The following is a 20,530-nucleotide window of genomic DNA, read 5'->3' as shown; positions in this document are numbered from 1 at the left end:
CTTTGCACATGAACCGCCGCTCGTTTGGAGTAAGAAATCATGAATGTATTTATGTGTAAGTGTCTTGGTTCTTGGTGTATTTCTGTCGGTCCCAGGCCTTGTTGGGAAAGGTTGTTGGGTCTTTTTTTGCAGAACGCTTGTAAGGCTCTGATTGTCCAAAAGGGGTCCCCATCCGTCTTCTACTGTTAATCTCTGCTATCATCCGGTATCCTGTGACTTGTCACGTAGAACAGAACTACAGAGTTGATTTCTCTTCCATTTGCTACTGAAGCTAGTCAGCCTGTCGATGGTTCCCATTGGGGTGATGAAAGTAGCGTGCTACGGTGATTTAAGAAGAGTAGTGGAATGGTCCCGCTTAACCTCTCTAGGGTATGTGGGACGGTAGCGTCTCACCTCGTCAACAGCCAGTGAAACTGCAGGGTGCCAAATTCAAAACAACAGAAATCCCATAATTTAAATTCCTCAAACATACATGTATTTTACACCATTTTAAAGATACACTTGTTATAAATCCAGCCACAGTGTCCGATTTCAAAAAGGCTTTACGACGAAAGCAAACCAAACGATTATGTTAGGTCAGAGCCAAGTCACAGAAAAACACAGCCATTTTTCCAGCCAAAGAGAGGAGTCACAAAAAGCAGAAATATAGATAAAATTAATTACTAACCTTTGATTTTCATCAGATGACACTCAGGACTTCATGTTACACAATACATGTATGTTTTGTTCGGTAAAGTTCATATTTATATCCAAAAATCTGAGAACGCGCCAATGTAATGTTCAGTAGTTCCAAAACATCCGGTGATTTTGCAGAGAGCAACATCCATTTACAGAAATAGTCATCATAAATGTTGATGAAAATACAAGTGTTATACATGCAATTTTAGATCCACTTCTCCTTAATGCAACCGCTGTGTCAGATTTAAAAAAAACTTTACGGAAAAAGCAAACCATGCAATAATCTGAGTACGGCGNAATTTTAGATCCACTTCTCCTTAATGCAACCGCTGTGTCAGATTTAAAAAAAACTTTACGGAAAAAGCAAACCATGCAATAATCTGAGTACGGCGCTAAGACGACAAATCAACCCAAAGAGATATCCGCCATGTTGGAGTCAACATAACTCAGAAATAGCATTATAAATATTCCTTTACCTTTGATGATCTTCATCAGAATGCACTCCCAGGAATCCCAGTTCCACAATAAATGTTTGTTTTGTTCGATAATGTCCATCATTTATGTCCAAATTCCTCCTTGTTGTTCGCGTGTTCAGTACACAATCTAAACTCACGACGCGCGGGCAGGTCCAGGCAAAAGTTCAGACAAAGTCATATTACAGTCCGTAGAAACATGTCAAACTAAGTATAGAATCAATCTTTAGGATGTTTTTAACAAATCTTCAATAATGTTCCAACCGGAGAATTCCTTTGTCTTCAGAAATGCGATGGAACAGAGCTCGCTCTCATGTGAACGCGCATGTTCAGCTCATGGCAGACCTTACTCAATCCCCTCTCATTCGGCCCCATTTCACAGTAGAAGCATCAAACAAGGTTCTAAAGATTGTTGACATCTAGTGGAAGCCTTAGGAAGTGCAACATGACCCCATTTCCACTGTATATTGGATAAGCAAAGAGTTGGAAAAACTAAAAACCTCAGATTTCCTACTTCCTGGTTGGATTGTTTCTCAGGTTTGCCAGGTTTGCCTGCCATATGAGTTCTGTTATACTCACAGACATCATTCAAACAGTTTTAGAAACTTCAGAGTGTTTCAATCTAAATCTAATAATATGCATATCCTAGCATCTGGGCCTGAGTAGCAGGCAGTTTACTCTGGGCACGCTTTTCATCCGGATGTGAAAATACTGCCCCCTACCCCAAAAGTTAAGTTCACTTTTCTAGATACTTTACTTAGGACCGCTAATCAGCCGTACCAGTGATTGTCCGGGAGGTGATGTTATTGTCTCTACCTCGTTGAGATTTCAGAGTTCGAACCACTTTGGAAGTGAGCTGCAGCTCAACGTCTCATATGTTAATTCTTAACCCATCGTTTTATACAGTTCGTTCAAAAGGAGTGGTTTGTGAGGCTGACATGCTCTCTGACCTCACTCAAGGGGGCGGTGACCTCTTACTTGTACAAAGTAATGGGAACAATTTCCTCTTTATAGTTTCTAAGATCACATCCCTCTTAACAAAAACACACATTTTTCATATTTCATGCACAACTCATCGGATGGACACTTCACACATCGTGTGTATACTTTTCAAGTTACAGTATTTCCTTTAACATTTTTATTGACATCACAAAATAACAACCAATCAACATTAGTGGTCTTTGGGTCGCCTCTGACCATTCCCCACGTTCTATGTTAGAAATATTTTTCCAGTATCCGCTCTAGAATGTGTTAGTTTTGGCGGGAAAATGTCTATTTAACAAAGGCACATTACTGTGTGAATTTGGAGAGGGAGATGGCTGAATGTATTTACAACATGGTGTGAGCTGTCAACCCCCCACCAGCCCCACCAAGACTGTTCCTAGAGCTGGCTGCCCCGCCAAACTTAGCAATTGAGGGAGAAGGGCCTTGGTCAGGGAGGTGACCAGGAACCTGATGGTCACCCTGGCAGAGCTCTAGAATTCCTCTGTGGAGATGGGAGAAACATCCAGAAGGACAACTAACTCTGCAGCATTCCACCAATCAGGCCTTTATGGTAGAGTGGCCAGACGGAAGCCACTCCTCAGTAAAAGGCACATGACAGCCCGCTCGGAGTTTGCCAAAAGGCATCTAAAAGACTCAGACCATGAGAAACATGATTCTCTGGTCTGATAAAACCAAGATTTAATGCGAAGTGTCACATCTGGAGGAAACCTGGCACCATCCCTACGGTGAAGCATGGTGATGCCAGCATCATGCTGTGGAGATGTTTTTCAGCTGCAGGTTCTGGGAGACTAGTCAGGATCAAGGCAAAGATGAACGGAGCAAAGTACAGAGAGATCCTTGATGAAAACCTGCTCCAGAGTGCTCAGGACCTCGGACTGGGGTGAAATTTCACGACCCTAAGCACACAGCCAAGACACCGCAGGAGTGGCTTTGGGACAAGTCTCAATGTCCTTGAGTGGCCCAGCCAGAGCCTGGACTTGAACCCGGTTGGACATCTCTGGAGAGACCTGAAAATACCTGTGCAGCGACACTCCCCATCCAACTGACAGAGCTTGAGAGGCTCTGCAGAGAAGAATGGGAGTAACTCCCCAAATACAGATGTGCCCAGCTTGAAGCGTCATACCCAAGAAGACTCAAGGCTGTAATAGCTGCCAAAGGTGCTTCAAGAAAGCACTGAGTAAAGGGTCTGAATACTTATGTAAATGTAATTTAAAAAAAATATTTGTTTTAATAAATTGGTAAAAACATTTGTAAACCTGTTTTTGCTTTTTCATTTATGGAGTATTGTGTGTAAATTGAGGGGTAAAAAAACAATTAAATCAATTTTAGAATAAGGAAAAAGTGGAAAAAGTCAGGCGGTTTGAATACTTTCGGGAGGCACTGTATATGGAAAAATACATGTTTAAAATTTTTACCAATCGATTGGTCGAAAGAACAGGTGACTTTCAGTCAACCAAGATTTTTTGTTCTCTGGCATAGCCTTAAATGGAATGCCATACCTCACTGTTACCACCTCTATTTAGATAATGGTTATGATTGCATTACATTTGCATTTTAGTCATTTAGCAGATGCTCTTACCCAGAGCAACTTACAGTAAGTGTTGAGTGCACACAATTTAGTCAGTTATCAGTTGCCACCTTCATCCACCTTTCCATCCATTTGGGAGACGTAAACACTTTGCTAGTCTTAATCAACGTAAGGTCAAAATCGAAGTAAGCATACACTTGTTCAGAAAACAATGTGTTTGAATCATCTTACGAATTGTTCGAACATGTAAGTAGCTTAAATCGGCATATTTGATCTGCGCAGGGGCAAAAACCGGTAGCGCAAACCTCTTATACGCTAGTGAAGTGATTTAAGAAAAACAAAGTATACATCTTTCGCATGCATCTTTCGCATCAAATAGAACATGGTCCCTGTGGTAGAACTTTTTTTGTTGTTGCCCATTTTATGCATTTATTTTAGTCCCATCAGGTAGCCTGAGTTCAGATGTGTCTGTGTAAACGGGATTATTTGCGAAATTGTCTTGCAAAGTATTTAAACATTTTTAAAGGAACTTTTATTATATTCATGTGATTATCCACAATAATCATATTAACCGTACTCATTGAGGGGTTTCACACCTTGTAATGAGCTTTCAATGCATTATTGTGACGCTATTTCATTTTGGTTATTCATGGCAATGGCGAACTTGTCAGAGGTGTTTCTTGTCCCAAGAATGCGTGTTTGTTGTAACCCTGCAAGACTCCTTAGCAACTGTTTTTTAAAGGTAATGTCTATTCGTGGCAACTCCCAGGTTCCTTGTTTGCTCATTTGAATTTTCCCATCCCCTACTATCACCACCCCTGTCGATCTTTGGTGTGCTTATTGTTTCTGTACTGCTCCCAGCATAGCCGAAGATTACATTTTTGGACGGCAGAGCTGTTCTCAGACACATATATTACCCTCCGTAATAACCGTTTCCGTTTGATTGCAGCCAAGTAGGGAGTGGTCTGCCACTGGTAATATTTATCAGCTTTTTAAATTTCTTCTTTAATGGAAGTATTTAGCAGATGGAGAGCTGCAAGACAAATGAGGTTTTAACAGAACTAGGTGCGTTTCTCTCTGAACTGCCTCTAGCCATGACTGGCCTTTCCCATTTTAGTGTCTGGTGGGTATGTCCAAAAAGTTGATCACTAGTGTGAAACCATCAACAAATTAATCTTGTGTACAGATCAAAACTATTTTACCTCATGAAAATATCTATCCGGATTCTAAACTGTCTTATCTGGACAATAGTGCGAAAATAAATAAATCTGAAATGTTTTTTCCCCACTTTTTAAACAACTAATTGACTGAGGTCAGGTCCGTTATTTGAATTCCATTTTTAGTTTGTTTTTTCTGAGCTCAATGCTCAGTTTCTCTAGAGATCAAGCCCGAACTGTGCAATGCAGTTGGGTGGTAGTTTCCAACAGGCCAATATTCTACATAGTTTAGCGCAGAATACTTTTTATAATTAACTACAATGACCATAATCCTTTCCATGTATAATTGTCCAGTCTGTGTGGGCATGGAGACAAAGGGAAGAACTCAGTCTAGAGGGCAGTTGCTTCGTGAGGTATCTCTACCTGAAAATACAAAATCAAATGTTATTTGTCACATGCACCGAATACAGGTGCAGACCTTACTGTGAAATGCTTACTTTCAAGCCCTTAACTCTTATTTTTCTTAACTGCATTGTTGGTTAAGACAATATTTACTAAATAAACTAAAGTAAAAAATAAATAAGACAAACAATAAAATGACAATAACGAGGCTTTATACAGGGGGTACCGATCTAAGTCATTGATAGTTGTTATTCAGCAGTCATTAAATTATGACTTTAATTTTTAGAACTACTAAAATAGTGATTTTGTCAGACAGCGTAAGCCTTAGCTCAATAGAGAAGATGACTTGGAATGAAATAATAAAGACATCAAATAAACATGTATGCTGAACAAAAATATTAACACAACATGTAAAGTGTTGGTCCCATGTTTATTGAGTTGAAATTAAAGATCACAAATGTTCCATATGCATAAAAAGCTTATTTTTCTCAATTTGTGCACAAGTTTGTTTACTGCCTTGTTAGTGAGCATTTCTCCTTTGCCACTCCTGTCAGGTGGATGGATTATCTTGGCATGTCAAGAAGCTGATTACACATCATGATCATTACACAGGTGCACCTTGTACTGGGGACAATAAAAGGCCACTGTAAAATGTGCAGTTTTGTCACACAACACAATGCTACAGATGTATCAAGTTTTGAGGGAGTGTGCAGTTGGCATGCTGACTGCAGCAATGTCCACCAGAGCTGTTGCCAGAGAATTTAATGTTAATTTCTCTACCATAAGCCACTTCCAACGTCGTTTTAGAGAATTTGGCAGTAGGTCCAACCGACCTCACAACCGTAGACCACGTGTAACCACGCCAGCCCAAGACCTACACACCCCGCTTCTTCACCTGCGGGATCGTCTGAGACCAGCCACCCAGACAGCTGATGAAACGGATTATATCTGTCTGTAATAAAGCCCTTTTGTGGACAGAAACTCATTATGTTTGGCTGCGCCTTGCTCCAGTGGTTGGGCAAGTCTCCCAAGTGGGTGGGCTTTTGTCCTCCCTGCCCAGTCATGTGAAATTCATAGATTAATTTCAATTGACTGATTTCCTTATGAGCTGTACCTCAGTAAAATCATAGAAATTCTTGCATGCTGTGTTTTTATGTTTTTGTTCAGTATAATATATACACAACTGAAATATTTTATTAAAGTAATGTGAATAAATGATGGTAAATAAGTGATAAGCAATAATGGGCAGTCACTACCATCATGGTTCTTTTTCTTAATTGTTTTGGTGCATTTAATGTCCCCAAGAAATGTGCGAAACCAAAATTGAAAAACCTTGATATAAAAAAAAATGTGCGAAACCAAAACGATCCAATTTTAATAAAAATAATAAACACTATTCGCTCAGCACTACTGGACAAATTCCAGGCTTGCTAACATGTGTACCTGTTAACCAGGGATCATCAACTGAGGGCCCGCGGACCACATTTAAAAAATGTATTTTAGGTTTTGGAAATGAGACTAAACTCACTAGGAATTCACCTCAAAATTATTTTAATTTAGGAAATCTATTCCCAAGTATTTCCACTCAGAGACATGATTGTGTACGAATGTAATCAAGGTTTGAAATGATTGTTTTTGTCTTATGCAATATCTGTTCGGGCTTCTTGCATCAATTTGCAGAGTACAAATTATTAATAATTATTTTCCGCCTCCCCCTCCCCCCAGCCCGTGGCTGAATCTAGTTGATGACCCCTGCTGTAAACCCTTTGGGTGCGTTGTCCACTAACACCAATCAAGCCAGACGGAAGAGATTTTACAGTTAGATAGGACTCATTGCATGGCTGTACTGAGAACAGATCAAGAATTAATAGTACTCAGTGAACAAATCTACCCTAGCCCAGGATTGGTGAATTGCTTGGTTCAGAAAATTAATTGGCCATGTGAAAGGATAATGCATTTCTCGCCAATTATGTCTGTTGCTGGGGTACCACAGTTGACAGCAAAGTGAACACATGCTTGTCTGAGAGTAGAGGCCTATGATTGTTTCCCTTTTTATCAAATGTAATTTTCACTTGAGTCATGGAAGATCTGCACAATGTGTAGTTGAGTAGTATCAAGGACTCATTTTCTCTCCTATTGGTGTTTATAAAAAAAAGACTATCCTAGTATTCATTTATTTATTTATGAAAAGTAATCATAACCTTTAAAGGTATATCCTGTACTTTTTGTTGTATTGTTGTTGTTGTACTTTTACCCATTTTTCTCCCCAATTTCGTGATATCCAATTGGTAGTTAGTTTTGTCCCATCGCTGCAACTACCCTACAGACTCGAGAGGTGAAGTTCGAGAGCCATGCATCCTCCGAAAAATACCCTACCAGTCCGCAGTGCTTCTTGACACGCTGCTCGCTTAACCCGGAAGCCAGCCGCACCAATGTGTCAGATGAAACACTGTCCAGCTGGTGACCGCAGTCAGCTTGCAGATGCCTGACCCGCCACGAGTCACTAGAGCGCGATGGGACAAGGAAATCTCGGGCGGCCAAACCCTGCCCTAACCCGGACAAAGCTGGGCCAATTGTGCGCCACCTCATGGGTCTCCCGGTCACGGCCGGCTGTGACACAGCCTGGGATCGAACCCGGGTCTGTAGTGACGCCTCAAGCACTGCAATGCACTGCCTTAGACTGCTGCGCAATTTGGGAGGCAATCTCCGGTTATTTTGTATACTTTTTAGCCAGTAGTTCTGAAAGTAGCACCCACAAGCCAAAAACGGTTCCCAAAATGGTCCCCGACTGACTGTGCACCACGTCATTGCTCTCTCTCGCTCTGTGTGTGCATCTTGCTAGCTGTCACTCAAATGGCAAGGGGTTGAAGCTCATTGGCCGGGACTCTAATTGCTAGGGGGCTGGCACACGTGGGAGGAAATGTAGAGAAAATGGTACTACACAGCTTCCAGAAAACAGTTGCTTTCAAACTAGGGATTCGTGGCTAATTGAGGTATGACAGTAATTCTGCTCATAGTGTATACATGTATAAACACATTGACACATCCAGCCCGAAGCGGGAGGTTTAAAAAAAAATATATATACTGGTCGCCAAATTACTGGAGCGTGTGTAACCAGTGTGAAATGGCTAGCTAGTTAGCGGGGTGCGCGCCAATAGCATTTCAATCGGTGAAGTCACTTGCTCTGAGACCTTGAAGTAGTTGTTTCCCTTGCTCTGCAAGGGCTGCGGCGCGATAGGTAACAATGCTTCGAGGGTGACTGTGGCGAGGAGAGGGACGGAAGCAATACTGTTACACATGTCTTTAAACACTCTTTGGCATGATGGAGTAGCTATGGACATCTGGTATGTAAACAGTCCTGAATCTTGGGGCCTTTCAACAACACAGCTAGCCCATTGTATAAGCGTAAATGTCGGTGTACTTCGTGTCAGAAAGCAGTTTTTCGCCTTTACACCCCAGGGTAGTTGTAATCTAACCAGATGCCTTGTTCTTAGATAACACATTGACCTAGCTTCTCACATCCCATAAGTGAGTTGTGCAAGTAATTCAGAGAAGCACAAAGCAACTCAGACTACCAATACATTTTTTATATGTAGGCCAAGGAGCTGGCAGTATTTTTAGGTCCACTCATTTCATATCCTCAACGCAATAAGGCAAATCACTCTGCTCTAGTAGCTGTGCACTCCATGTAACGTTCTCTAGGTTCCCTGCCCTTGTTTGCATCCAGAAAGAACGACAATGTACAGTATAGCCTACATGCAGTGCTTGTAATTTATTTGTTATAATATCATTATTGTCTGTCCAATTTTGTCATGTACATTTTGATTTCTCTCATATCTTCCATGTGCATGTTACACTTTTTCCTTGGCCAAACTCTGGATGTCTTTGTCTCAGCCACTGCAAGTCCTTTCCATCCACTGTTTGTGTTTTTCTTGTGACTACATGGGTGTCATGTTTGTCCTGTGCTGTTTGGTGTGTTTCTGTAGTGGTTGTGAAAGGCACTGGATGGATAGTATCGACGCTGAGGGGTTGTACCTGTCCACGGAGCAGCATGGGCAGCCAAAATGTGAGCTTCCCCAAACTGCCCTGGAGGTGCCTACCATGGGGGGGTAAGAACTTTTTCTCTCCCTTGCTTTTTCCACTTAAGTGGACCCTCTGCCTACACTTGTATGCTTTGGGTCAACATGCCACACAAGTGCTAATTCTGGTGCTGAAATGCAGTAGAGGACACTAACTATAGTAGTAGATACTAGTTGGGTCTACAAGTAGTGGTTAAGAATTGCATGTGAAGCATGGTAGTGTATCAAGATTCTAAAGTTGAAAAGCCTTAAGATGTTTCGAGCAGACATTTTGGAAAATGACTCCTGCATCTGTTATTCTATAATGTAGACACTAGTGTTGCACGGGATACTGAAAATGTTCAGTACTAGAACATGAAAAACCTTTCGGTACTGAAATGTTTTTGGTACTTGTGTCAAATGTGTTTCTCGGATCAACTCTATCTGCACAGCCAATGTCCCCCTTATAGTGCGAGACACGCACTGTGCCTGCTCCACTTACTAATTGTTAGCCTGTACTGGGATCTGGACTGCATCATGTTAGCTCCAAATTCATGCTGCACAGAAGTTAACACACTTGAATAATGTGACACTGCATGTAGAAATGCTGAAACTGTTAATTACAGTTTGCAAAACAACGTCCATAGAGGCTAGAACACTTTATAATGCGAGAAGATACTGGTAGCTTTGTAAGCTAACTTGTCTTGGTAGCTTACAGCTGAAGCTAACGTCAATTGAAAATATGCTGATTTCAAAGCTGATTTCCACCATAAACTGTTGAATTGGGGGTCCCTCCCCCCTTGTTTTGGGGGGGTCCAGTGTGCCCCCCAGATATTTTTATGTAGAAGGACTGAGAAGCTCAAGTGACTTTTTAAAACGATATTCTACTCCTAAATGAATTAAAATTCAATTATGCTGACACCATCTAAAATATAGTTTCCACTTCCAGAAATAAGCTCATTAACATATTGGTAAAATGATTTTTGCAAATTTGACCAAGCATATAGCCTATGCACGATCAATATTGAGGTATGCTATTAAGCATTATCACCTGTAGCCCAACTGATACAGTATAAATAAACTATAAATAAGTAGGGTGAAGCGTGGGGTTGCCTATTGGGCTAATGATTAGCCAGGTCCTAAATGGGATATTCTAACTAGTTAGCATCCTATTGATGAATTTTATGTCTAAAAATGTTTTGCATCAACACAGTGAATAGAATGTAGGCCAACCTGTTAGGGTGACTTGGGGTAACACGCCCCCTGCCTGTACTTCTCACAGAAACCACTTCATGTCCTTATTTTTTCCTATAACACTTTCCCTGGTTGCCACAACTTTTGCTCAACCAGAAAATGTCTGTCTACTCACTATTTGTCTGTCTATCAATCAATGAAATGTATTTGTAAGTCCCTTTTTACATCAGCAGATGTCACAAAATGCTAAACAGAGACCCAGACTAAAATCTCAAACAGCAAGCAAAGCAGAGGTAGAAGCACAGTGGCAAGGAAAAACTCCCTAGAAAGGCAGGAACCTAGGAAGAAACCTAGAGAGGAACCAAGCTCTGAAGGGGTGGCCAGTCATCTTCTGGCTGTGCCGGGTGGAGATTATAAGAGTACATGGCCATTGAGGCCAGATTGTTCTTCAAGATGTTCAAACGTTAAAGATGACCAGCAGGGTCAAATAATAGTCACATTGGTTGTAGAGGGTGCAACAGGTCAGTACCAGGAGTAAATCTGTTGGCTTTTCAAAGCCGATCATTCAGAGGTCAAGACAGCAGGTGCAGTAGAGAGAGATTTTAAAACGGCAGGTCCGGGACAAGGTAGCACATCCGGTGAACAGGTCAGGGTTCCATAGGCAGAACATTTGAAACTGGAGCAGATGGACTGTGGACAGCCAGGAGTCATCAGGCCAGGTAGTCCTGAGGCATGATCCTAAATAAAGTTGAATGGAAAGCTGGGATCCCCCTCTATTCAACAAAGGCCATTAAAACGTCTCTTTTCGCAATTGCAAGTATTGTTGTGGATTGACTGCTTGTCCCTCCCTATGGCACACGGCACTCATAGAACACACACCTAGGTAAATGGATAAAATATAATATTATTGTGTCTGATTTTTCTATTCATTAATTGTTTTGTTTGCAGAGGAAAAGTATTTTTTTCATATTCCGTATTATGTTGGTGCCACAGTAAAATGACTGCAGCGGAAACAATGTCATGATACTAAACTTGGTATCGAAGTCAAAATTCTGCTATCTTGACAACCCTATTAGACACATTGTGACAATAGTATGTAATGGTGTAAAACTAGGCTATTAATCAGTATGCATTCATAAGTTAGGCCTATGTCTCCTATTCCCCATATCATGACTGTCTGTGTGGTCTACTTGTTGTCCCCCACGATGAAATCAGGAAGGGGACTGTGGATCTGTCTCCGTCCGTTAGTGCTTTCATACATTAGTTTGTTCGTACGTGATATCTCAGACAGCACTGGCCCGATTTGAACCGTCTAGAGTAAATGTCTGCGCCACTGTGGAAATCAAATTAGCATATAAAATCAAAAATCAGTCCGTTTTAAGCTAGATATGTTTTTCTGCATTGGACCCGTCTCAATCCACCACATCCGCCGATGTCGCGCTTACTCATCTGCGGTGAAAGGTGACAGATGGAGTGGTGTTTGTCAGACCATGAGATATCCCGGAAATCGGTCTTTTCACAAAATTGTTGGTAGCGTTTGGCCTACAAACGATTATGTTTTAAACTCTCACGAACACGATGGTGTTCTCCGTTTTGCTCTACGACCCCCACAAGCGTGAAACACCAGTCTCAACGTCAACAGTGAAGAGGCCTTCTAGGCCGAGTTCCTCTGTCCAGTGTCAGTGTTCTTTTGCCCATCTTTTCTTTTTTTGGCCAGTCTGAGACATGACTTTTTCTTTTCAACTCTGCCTAGATGGCCAGCATGCTGGAGTCGTATCTTCACTGTTGACGTTGAGGCTGGTGTTTTGCGGGTACTATTTAATGAAGCTGCCAGATGAGGACTTGTGAGGTGTATGTTTCTCAAACTAGAGACACTAATGTACTTGTCCTCTTGCTCAGTTGTGCACCGGGGCCTCCCACTCCTCTTTCTATTCTGGTTAGAGCCAGTTTGCGCTGTTCTGTGAAGGGACTAGTACACAGCGTTGTACGAGATCTTCAGTTTCTTGGCAATTTCTCACATGGAATAGCCTTCATTTCTCAAAACAAGAATAGACTGACGAGTTTCAGAAGAAAGTTATTTGTTTCTGGCCATTTTGAGCCTGTAATTGAACCCCAAAATGATGATGCTCCAGATACTGCTATTCTAAAGAAGGCCAGTTTTATTGCTTCTTTAATAAGGATAATAGTTGTCAGCTGTGCTAACATAATTGAAAAAGGGTTTCCTAATGATCAATTAGCCTTTTTAAAATGATCAACTTGGATTAGCTAACACAACGTTTCATTGGAACACAGGAGTGATGGTTGCTGATAATGGGCATCTGTACGCCTATGTAGATATTCCATAAAAAATCTGCCGTTTCCAGCTACAATAGTCATTTACAACATTAACAATGTCTTCACTGTATTTCTGATCAATTTGTTGTTATTTTAATGGACAAAAATGTGGTTTTCTAAGTGACCCAAAACTTTTGAACGGTAGTGTGTATATACAGTTGAAGTCGGAAGTTTACATACACTTAGGTTGGAGTCATTAAAACTCTTTTTTTTCAACCACTCCACAATTTTCTTGTCAAAACTATAGTTTGTTAACAAGTCGGTTAGGACATAAGCAATTTTCCCAACAATTGTTTAGATTATTTAACTTATAATTCACTATCACAATTCCAGTGGGTCAGAAGTTTACATACACTAAGTTGACTGTGCCTTTTATACAGCTTGGAACATTCCAGAAAATGATGTCATGGCTTTAGTAGCTTCTGATAGGCTAATTGACATAATTTGAGTCAATTGGAGGTGTACCTGTGGATGTATTTCAAGGCCTGCCTTCAAACTGTGCCTCTTTGCTTGACATCATGGGATAATCCAAAGAAATCAGCCAGACATCAGGAAAAAAAATTGTAGACCTCCACAAGTCTGGCTCATCCTTGGGAGCATTTCCCAAATGCCTGAAGGTACCACGTGCATCTGTACGAACAATAGTACGCAACTATAAACACCATGGGACTACGCAGCCATCATACCGCTCAGGAAGGAGACGCGTTCTGTCTCTTAGAGATGAACGTACTTTGGTGCGGAAAGTGCAAATCAATCCCAGAACAACAGCAAAGGACCTTGTGAAGATGCTGGAGGAAACAGGTACAAAAGTATCTATATCCACAGTAAAACGAGTCGTATATCGACATAACCAGAAAGGCCGCTCAGCAAGGAAGAAGGCACTGCTCCAAAACCGCCATGAAAAAGCCAGACTACGTTTTGCAACTGCACATAGGGACAAAAATCGTATTTTTTTTGGAGAAATGTCCTCTGGTCTGAAGAAACAAAAATGGAACTGTTCGGCCACAATGACCATCGTTATGTTTGGAGGAAAAATGGGGAGGCTTGCATGCCAAAGAACACCATCCCAACCGTGAAACACGGGGGTGGCAGCATCATGTTGTGGGGGTGCTTTGCTGCAGGAGGGACTGGTGCAAATAGATGGCATCATGAGGTAGGACAATTGTGGATATATTGAAGCAACATCTCAAGACATCAGTCAGGAAGTTAAAACTTGATCGCAAGTGGGTCTTCCAAATGGACAGTGACCCAAAGCATACTTCCAAAGTTGTGGCAAAATGGCTTAAGGACAGCGAAGTCAAGGTGTTGGAGTGGCCATCAGAAAGCCCTGACCTCAATCCGATAGAAAACTTGTGGGTAGAACTGAAAAAGCGTGTGCGAGCAAGGAGGCCTACAAACCTGACTCGGTTACACCAGCTCTGTCAGGAGGAATGGGCCAAAATTCACCCAACTTATTGTGGGAAGCTTGTGGATGACCACCTGAAACATTTGACCCAAGTTAAACAATTTAAAGGCAATGCTACCAAATACTAATTGAGTGCATGTAAACTTCTGACCCACTGAGAATGTGATGCAAAAAATAAAAGCTGAAATAAATCATTCTCTCTACAATTATTCTGACATTTCRCATTCTTAAAATAGTAGTGATCCTAACTGACCTAAGACAGAGGATTTTTGCTAGGATTAAATGTCAGGAATTGTGAAACTGAGTTTAAATGTATTTGGCTAAGGTGTATGTAAACTTACGACTTCAACTGTATACACAGCTCTGTATACACAGTTTCTCTGGTTTTACTATTTATAGGTATGTGTTTTGGTAAACTGAAATGTTTTGTTTTATTCTATAAACTACTGACAACATTTCTCCCAAATTCCAAATAAAAATGGTCGTTTAGAGCATTTATTTGCATAAAATGACAACTGGTCAAAATAACAAAAAAGATAGTGTTGTCAGACCTCGAATAATGCAAAGAAAATTTGTTCATATTCCTTTTTAAGCAGCACAATACTAATGTTTTAACTTAGGAAGAGTTCAGAAATCAATATTTGGTGGAATAAACCTGATTTTTCAATCACCGCTTTCATGCGTCTTGGCATGCTCTCCACCAGTCTTTCAGATTGATTTTGGGTGACTTTATACCACTCCAGGCACAAAAATTCAAGCAGCTCGGCTTTGTTTGATGGCTTGTGACAATCCATCTTCCTCTTGATCACATTCCAGAGGTTTTCAATGGGGTTCAGGTCTGGAGATTGGGCTGGCCATGACAGGGTCTTGATCTGGTGGTTAGATTGACCCGGCTGTGTGGCATGGATCATTGTCCTGCTGGAAAAACCAATCCTCAGAGTTGGGGAACATTGTCAGAGCAGAAGGAAGCAAGTTTTCTTCCAGGACACCCTTGTACATGGCTTGATTCATGTGTCCTTCACAAAGACAAATCTGCCTGATTCCAGCCTTGCTGAAGCACCCCCAGATCCTCCACCAAATTTCACAGGGGGTGCGAGACCTGGAGAGGCCCACAAGCCACAGTGTCTCACACCCACTGTGAAATTTGGTGAAGTACACAGCATTTTGTACTGGCTGGCATTTTGTATTCCTAATTGACCCAGCATGTAACTTGCTTGACATTGTACAGAAATGGTCACAAAAGCTTGAAAGCAGTGTTTGCTATAAAATAAGTAGGGCGTATTAAATCGTAATGGTGGTTTTAAAACCGCTCTGGTTGTTGTGATTGCGCAACAAAAGAAATGGCAAGTTTATTGTGCCATCCACTGCCCAGGTTGTTTACACAGGTTCCCCTCCTTGTTTGTGTTCGCTGCCATGCCTGTGGCGTTTCTACGGTCAGAGGGTTAGGGTGGGAGTTAATGCGACCAATGTCATATGACCCAGCCCCCCCCCTCCCCCAACTGCGCTGAACAACAGGGTGACCGTGTCCCAGTGCCGGAACCTGATTGTCTCCCCAGCCTCATATTAGTGCAGGGATTACCAGCTCGCTCCAGTTCCCCATTCATTCTGGACAGTCACTCGCCCTTATCAGCCTCAATCTGACACTCTATTTATCTGACGCTGCACCCAGTTCTGCTTGGCTAAGAGAAATGCTCACAAAAAGCCCCAGCCCATCAGCACTTTATTTGTGGGACCCGGGGCCACAGCTTTTAGTGGCCTGCCTACTCTTCTGTTACTCTAGACCCAGTTTGTTGGACAGTGAGGATTTGTTTTGTGTTATACTCTGGTTCAACGTTTCACCGTTGTCCAATTAATTGAAGTTGTTGGTTCTTTACCATTTATGTTACTTCTCGTATTTTTGGATCAGCCTCCATGTGGTTTCGCCATAGTTTTTCCACAGCAGCCTCCTGCTGAGAAGTTTCTGAGAAGGCTCTAGTGGTTTGCAGTGTATTGACTTTTCTGGCGTGAAAAAGTGTGATCAAGTTTGTTTTAATTTTTCTTTGGAAAAGGGAACATGGGCTCTTTTAAGCTGGATTTTTTGCCTGAGATGATGGTGGACCATTGTTCTTTGAATTCTAGTCCTGTGTGAGTAGTTTATTTATTTATTTATTTAGCAATGAGTTAATAAGCTTATTGCTTGTACGTGATGTTTAAAAAAAAAAATAAAAAAAAATGCTTTTCAGAAATGGATTTGAGCTGTAGTTCCCCCCCCCCCCCCCCCCCCATTTCGTTTTGGTGTCATTTTGGGGGGAGGGGTGATGGTAGGCTATATATTGGTTCCACCTGGTATTCCGCCGTGTATTTTCAGCTGTACAGACTGATACTCAATTTCTTGATCTGTAGTTTAGTCCCAGCATGTGACTTGACATTTTTGTGCTTGCCATAATGTTCCAGTCCAAAACTTGGCGCTTTAAATTTGATATGTAGGTGTTGGAGGCGAAAATGGTGGTAGAGCGAGTTTTCAACAGGTGCATACTCCCCAAGTGCCCCCCATAATGGTTCATAGTCTGTATTCCGTATGCAGTGCAGTTAAATTATAAAAATGTAGTTTTTTATCCAGATCGACTTACAACCAGTAGGTATTGTACATGTCAGAGGCTTTAAAACAAGTGGTCTAACCTATGTCATAACCATGGCAGTCTGTCAATTTCTCTACAGGGAAATCGTTAGGAAAGGTTGCTGCTTATTATTTGTTGAGCTTGCGTTTTTACTTTTAAAGATATAAACATTTTAGGTTAGATGTAACGTACACATTAGGGCTTTAGAGTGGGTTAATGTGAAGGGAATTAATAGGCTACTAACAGTTGTTGTCATACGTTTGAAACTAAAGCAGGTTTGAGCTAATGGTTAGAGCTTAGGGTTGGGCAGTATCCATTTAAGTGATAATGCCCGAGAAGGCGGTGTTTGTTGGCTATATTGGCACGGGTGTTGTTAGGCCCRARACAATATATTTTGGCCGGCAAACCGTGACAATATATCCAACAAACACCGGCTTCGAGGGCGTTATCACTTTTATACAACGTGTTACCAACATTCAAATAATGATCGACATGGTTTCATTAAAACATTATTTTGATGAATGCCCGAGAAGCCGGTCTTTGTAGATATATTGGCATGGGTGTCTCCTTTGGGTCCAGATGATTCTTTGTGTCCTCGTTCTATGCGAGAGTGGCGTATCTGAGAGAATGCGTTATAATATTGTTTTCCAGTAGCCTAATAAGGAGTGCAACTTAGAAATAACACAAACAGGCTATAAACAACATACCTTGGCTTAGACGTTCTTGTCTGTTTTTACGAAGAATGAGTTGGGCTTTAGTTGTCTGTTCCCCTCTCTTCCTCTTCGACCCAGATGTAACTGGAGGTCGAACCACACTTTCTGGACCAGACCCCTTGGTGTACCCGCATTCAGAGCCTGGGAGTTTTGGAGCTGGGCAATGTCCTTATCGGTGATGGGAGGGTGGCTGTTTGTGATATATTTTCCTTGTCGCCTTAGCTGTTTGATGTTGCCCAAAAATACATGATTCGAGGTGGTAAATTCAGTGTCCTTCATAAGGCACCAGCTGCGACCGATGGGTGGGTGTTTTAGAAACCTGTTGAGCCCACTACGTAGTGCCAGGTATCTACTTATGCTGTACTGCTCCCACCTTCCCATTTCGTGCATTTCCTTAACTGTCGGAGAAGGATGTTAAACTCTTCCTTAGTGACAGTTTTGACGTCAACAACTTTTTTCCCCTTCTCTTCTAGCCATCCCTTGACGCAACGCACAACCCAGTTTGTATTCTTAACTGCCTTTTTTGTTGTGGCTTTTCTCTAGATCATTCAATGCAGTGTCCTCCAAATCTGCATGCCTGGGTATTATTGCCATCTCTTTTTCCCATTAATCTATAGTTATGCCACCGAAAATATCAAAATAAATGTTCCACTCATCCATTTTAGTTTTCGCATCAAATAATCGATTTAGCCAGTCATCTGAAAAAGGTTTTGTATGTTGCTATGTAGGGTTGCACATTTTGGGGAATATTCAGAGGTGGAAACATTTCGTGGGAATTAACGGGAGTATATGGGAATTAACGGTGTGTCTGTTGTCCCTTGTGTCTGCTCTTGTAGAATACTGGTTGAGGGGTGGAGATGATGTAGGTAATTATTCCTTGCCCACGAACATTCAACCACCCATCAGAGATGATTGCAATACAGTCTGTTTCTCTGACTACCTTCCATCATTGAGTCAAAAAAACTTCTGATTCCAGGAGGACCATTAGCTGTTGCTATCGATAAGGTGTCTGATTCATAATTTTCACCTCGAATAGAAGTAGAGAGACTTGTCAGAGGTTGCTTGTTGTGAGCGCTGAGGGAATTTTATGCACTTGGCCAGATGATTCTGCATCTTTGTTGCATTCTTCACATATGATTTGGCACAGTATTTGCAAATGTACACAGCTTATCCTTCTATGTTAGCTGCAGTGAAATGTCTCCACACATCAGATAGTGCCCGTGGCATGTTCCTGTAAAGATTATAAAAAGATGAGTAAAAAAAAACAAATACAATTCCATGTAGAGTTAAGAAGTTAGATTAAACAACTCYTTTGTAMGATGTTTTAAAATGAAACGTGTATGGAAACAGGTGAGTTAACACTCCTCAGTTTGCAGGCTCATGCAAGCTAAAACCCACATGGTAGCAAAAACTAACTAGCAGAAATTGTTAAGTTAGAAATGCTTAATTGTCGGTGTAGAGGACCTTGTGCATTTCAGTTAAAATAACAACCCAATGTTTATATCCCAGGACAAATTAGCTAGCAACAGCAAGCTAACTATTTAAATTGGCATAAATGTTTAATGCTTTTCGACCTGTCCCCAAATTCATTTAGTTGGTTCAGAGTTTGTTTTCATATTTCAACCTGCGTGTCCTGATCGCATCTGGTGTGTGGGGACAAAATCAACATGCATGCGATACTGCACGCTCGCGTGTGGTCTGGTCAACATGTTAGACAGTCTTGATTGGACTACTTTGACCATATGGAGGTACAGTTTGTCAATCGAAAACCTAGTTGGTTTGTGCTTGCATTCTAAATKATATTTAAATGGCTTTTTATATTAATTCATACTCATTATGAATTTGACATGGATGGACTTGATGTAGACTAGTATTTTCTTGTTTTGTTCTGTGCGGCCTTCAACATGGCATGAGATGAATAATTGTTTGGTTATGAATGATCAGATCTCCCAAAGCAAATTTCACATTCAAGATCATTCTCTTTAGAGCTATTGGTCTTAGTTGCGTAGGTCAATTCTCTGCTGGCAGTATGCATTTGGTGCTGTATGTTTTTGTATGCATGTTAGAACGTTTCATCAGATGGCACCTCTTTCAACTGACACTTAATAATTACTTGACTACAACGTATGCAGTGCTACTGAAATAGTCTAGACTTGATTGTACATTTCTGCAAAACAGCCTTTGCTCAGATGCAATTTTGTGAAGCTTCCAGCTGCTTAGTCGATTATGCAAATATGTTATTTCCAGCAGGGACATATTTAATGCGCCATTGGGGAAGACGGCTCATAAATGTATCTTCTGTTGCCCAAGTTCACATCATGTAGCCATATTATAGAAACTTATCTTCTTTCTCTCTCAGAGCAAAGAAGATGAACGGGACCCTGGACCACCCGGACCAGCCCGACATCGATGCTATCAAGATGTTCGTTGGCCAGATCCCACGGTCCTGGGCAGAGGAACAGCTGCGGGAGCTTTTTGAGCCTTACGGCGCCGTCTACGAAATCAATGTCTTGCGTGACAGGAGTCAAAATCCCCCACAAAGCAAAGGTGACAGTGCTGTCTTGAGTTCTTCACCAGAGGTGTCCATTACACTCCCCCCTCACCCTATCCAGAATTCCATGCCTTTTTTTATATGTATTGGCTGTGTTGCTGAATTCTCTGGAATTCTGTTACCGATAGCTAAACAACGGAAGCTTCTGCGTATTTGCGGGATTCTCTACTTTACTACTCCCTCCGCTGCCGCAGCATATCAAAGGAGCAGGAATCAGACAGGCAGTCTAAATGGCGATTTAATGTTATTTTTTCATCATCATTGAAAAGTTTGACTGAGTTGGAGGAAGATGGGCAGTCAAAATAGTGTKTTTCTTTTTCAGTTTTTAAAAGATGTAGGATATTTGTGGTTAAAACAGATTCGTTTTTTCTCCAATGCAATGTGTAGGCTGCGCCCTACTTGTGCTACTGCAATATCCTTAGTTACAACAGACTG

At 41.4% G+C, this 20,530-nt stretch overlaps 1 protein-coding gene across 40 annotated transcripts in view; it reads left to right on the top strand.

Annotated features, from left to right (window-relative positions):
• LOC111969210 (CUGBP Elav-like family member 1) overlaps window positions 1-20,530 on the top strand; it is a 50,573-nt gene that overhangs the window by 10,683 nt on the left and 19,360 nt on the right. For 33 of the 40 annotated variants that reach the window (XM_023995188.2, XM_023995175.2, XM_023995199.2 and 30 more), the window contains exons 3-4: window positions 9,230-9,352; window positions 19,904-20,091. In XM_023995188.2, coding sequence (XP_023850956.1) covers window positions 9,249-9,352; window positions 19,904-20,091 — 292 coding nt within the window. In that variant the 5' untranslated portion in view covers window positions 9,230-9,248. Of the gene's footprint in view, window positions 1-9,229; window positions 9,353-15,987; window positions 16,359-19,903; window positions 20,092-20,530 lie in introns of those variants that run through there. The other 7 variants (XM_070445344.1, XM_070445343.1, XM_070445341.1 and 4 more) reach the window with 4 other exon arrangements.

Source organism: Salvelinus sp. IW2-2015, linkage group LG10 (genome assembly GCF_002910315.2).
Source record: "Salvelinus sp. IW2-2015 linkage group LG10, ASM291031v2, whole genome shotgun sequence".
NCBI classification, from domain to species: Eukaryota; Metazoa; Chordata; class Actinopteri; order Salmoniformes; family Salmonidae; genus Salvelinus; species Salvelinus sp. IW2-2015.
This window is presented reverse-complemented; position numbering and strand designations above follow the sequence as displayed.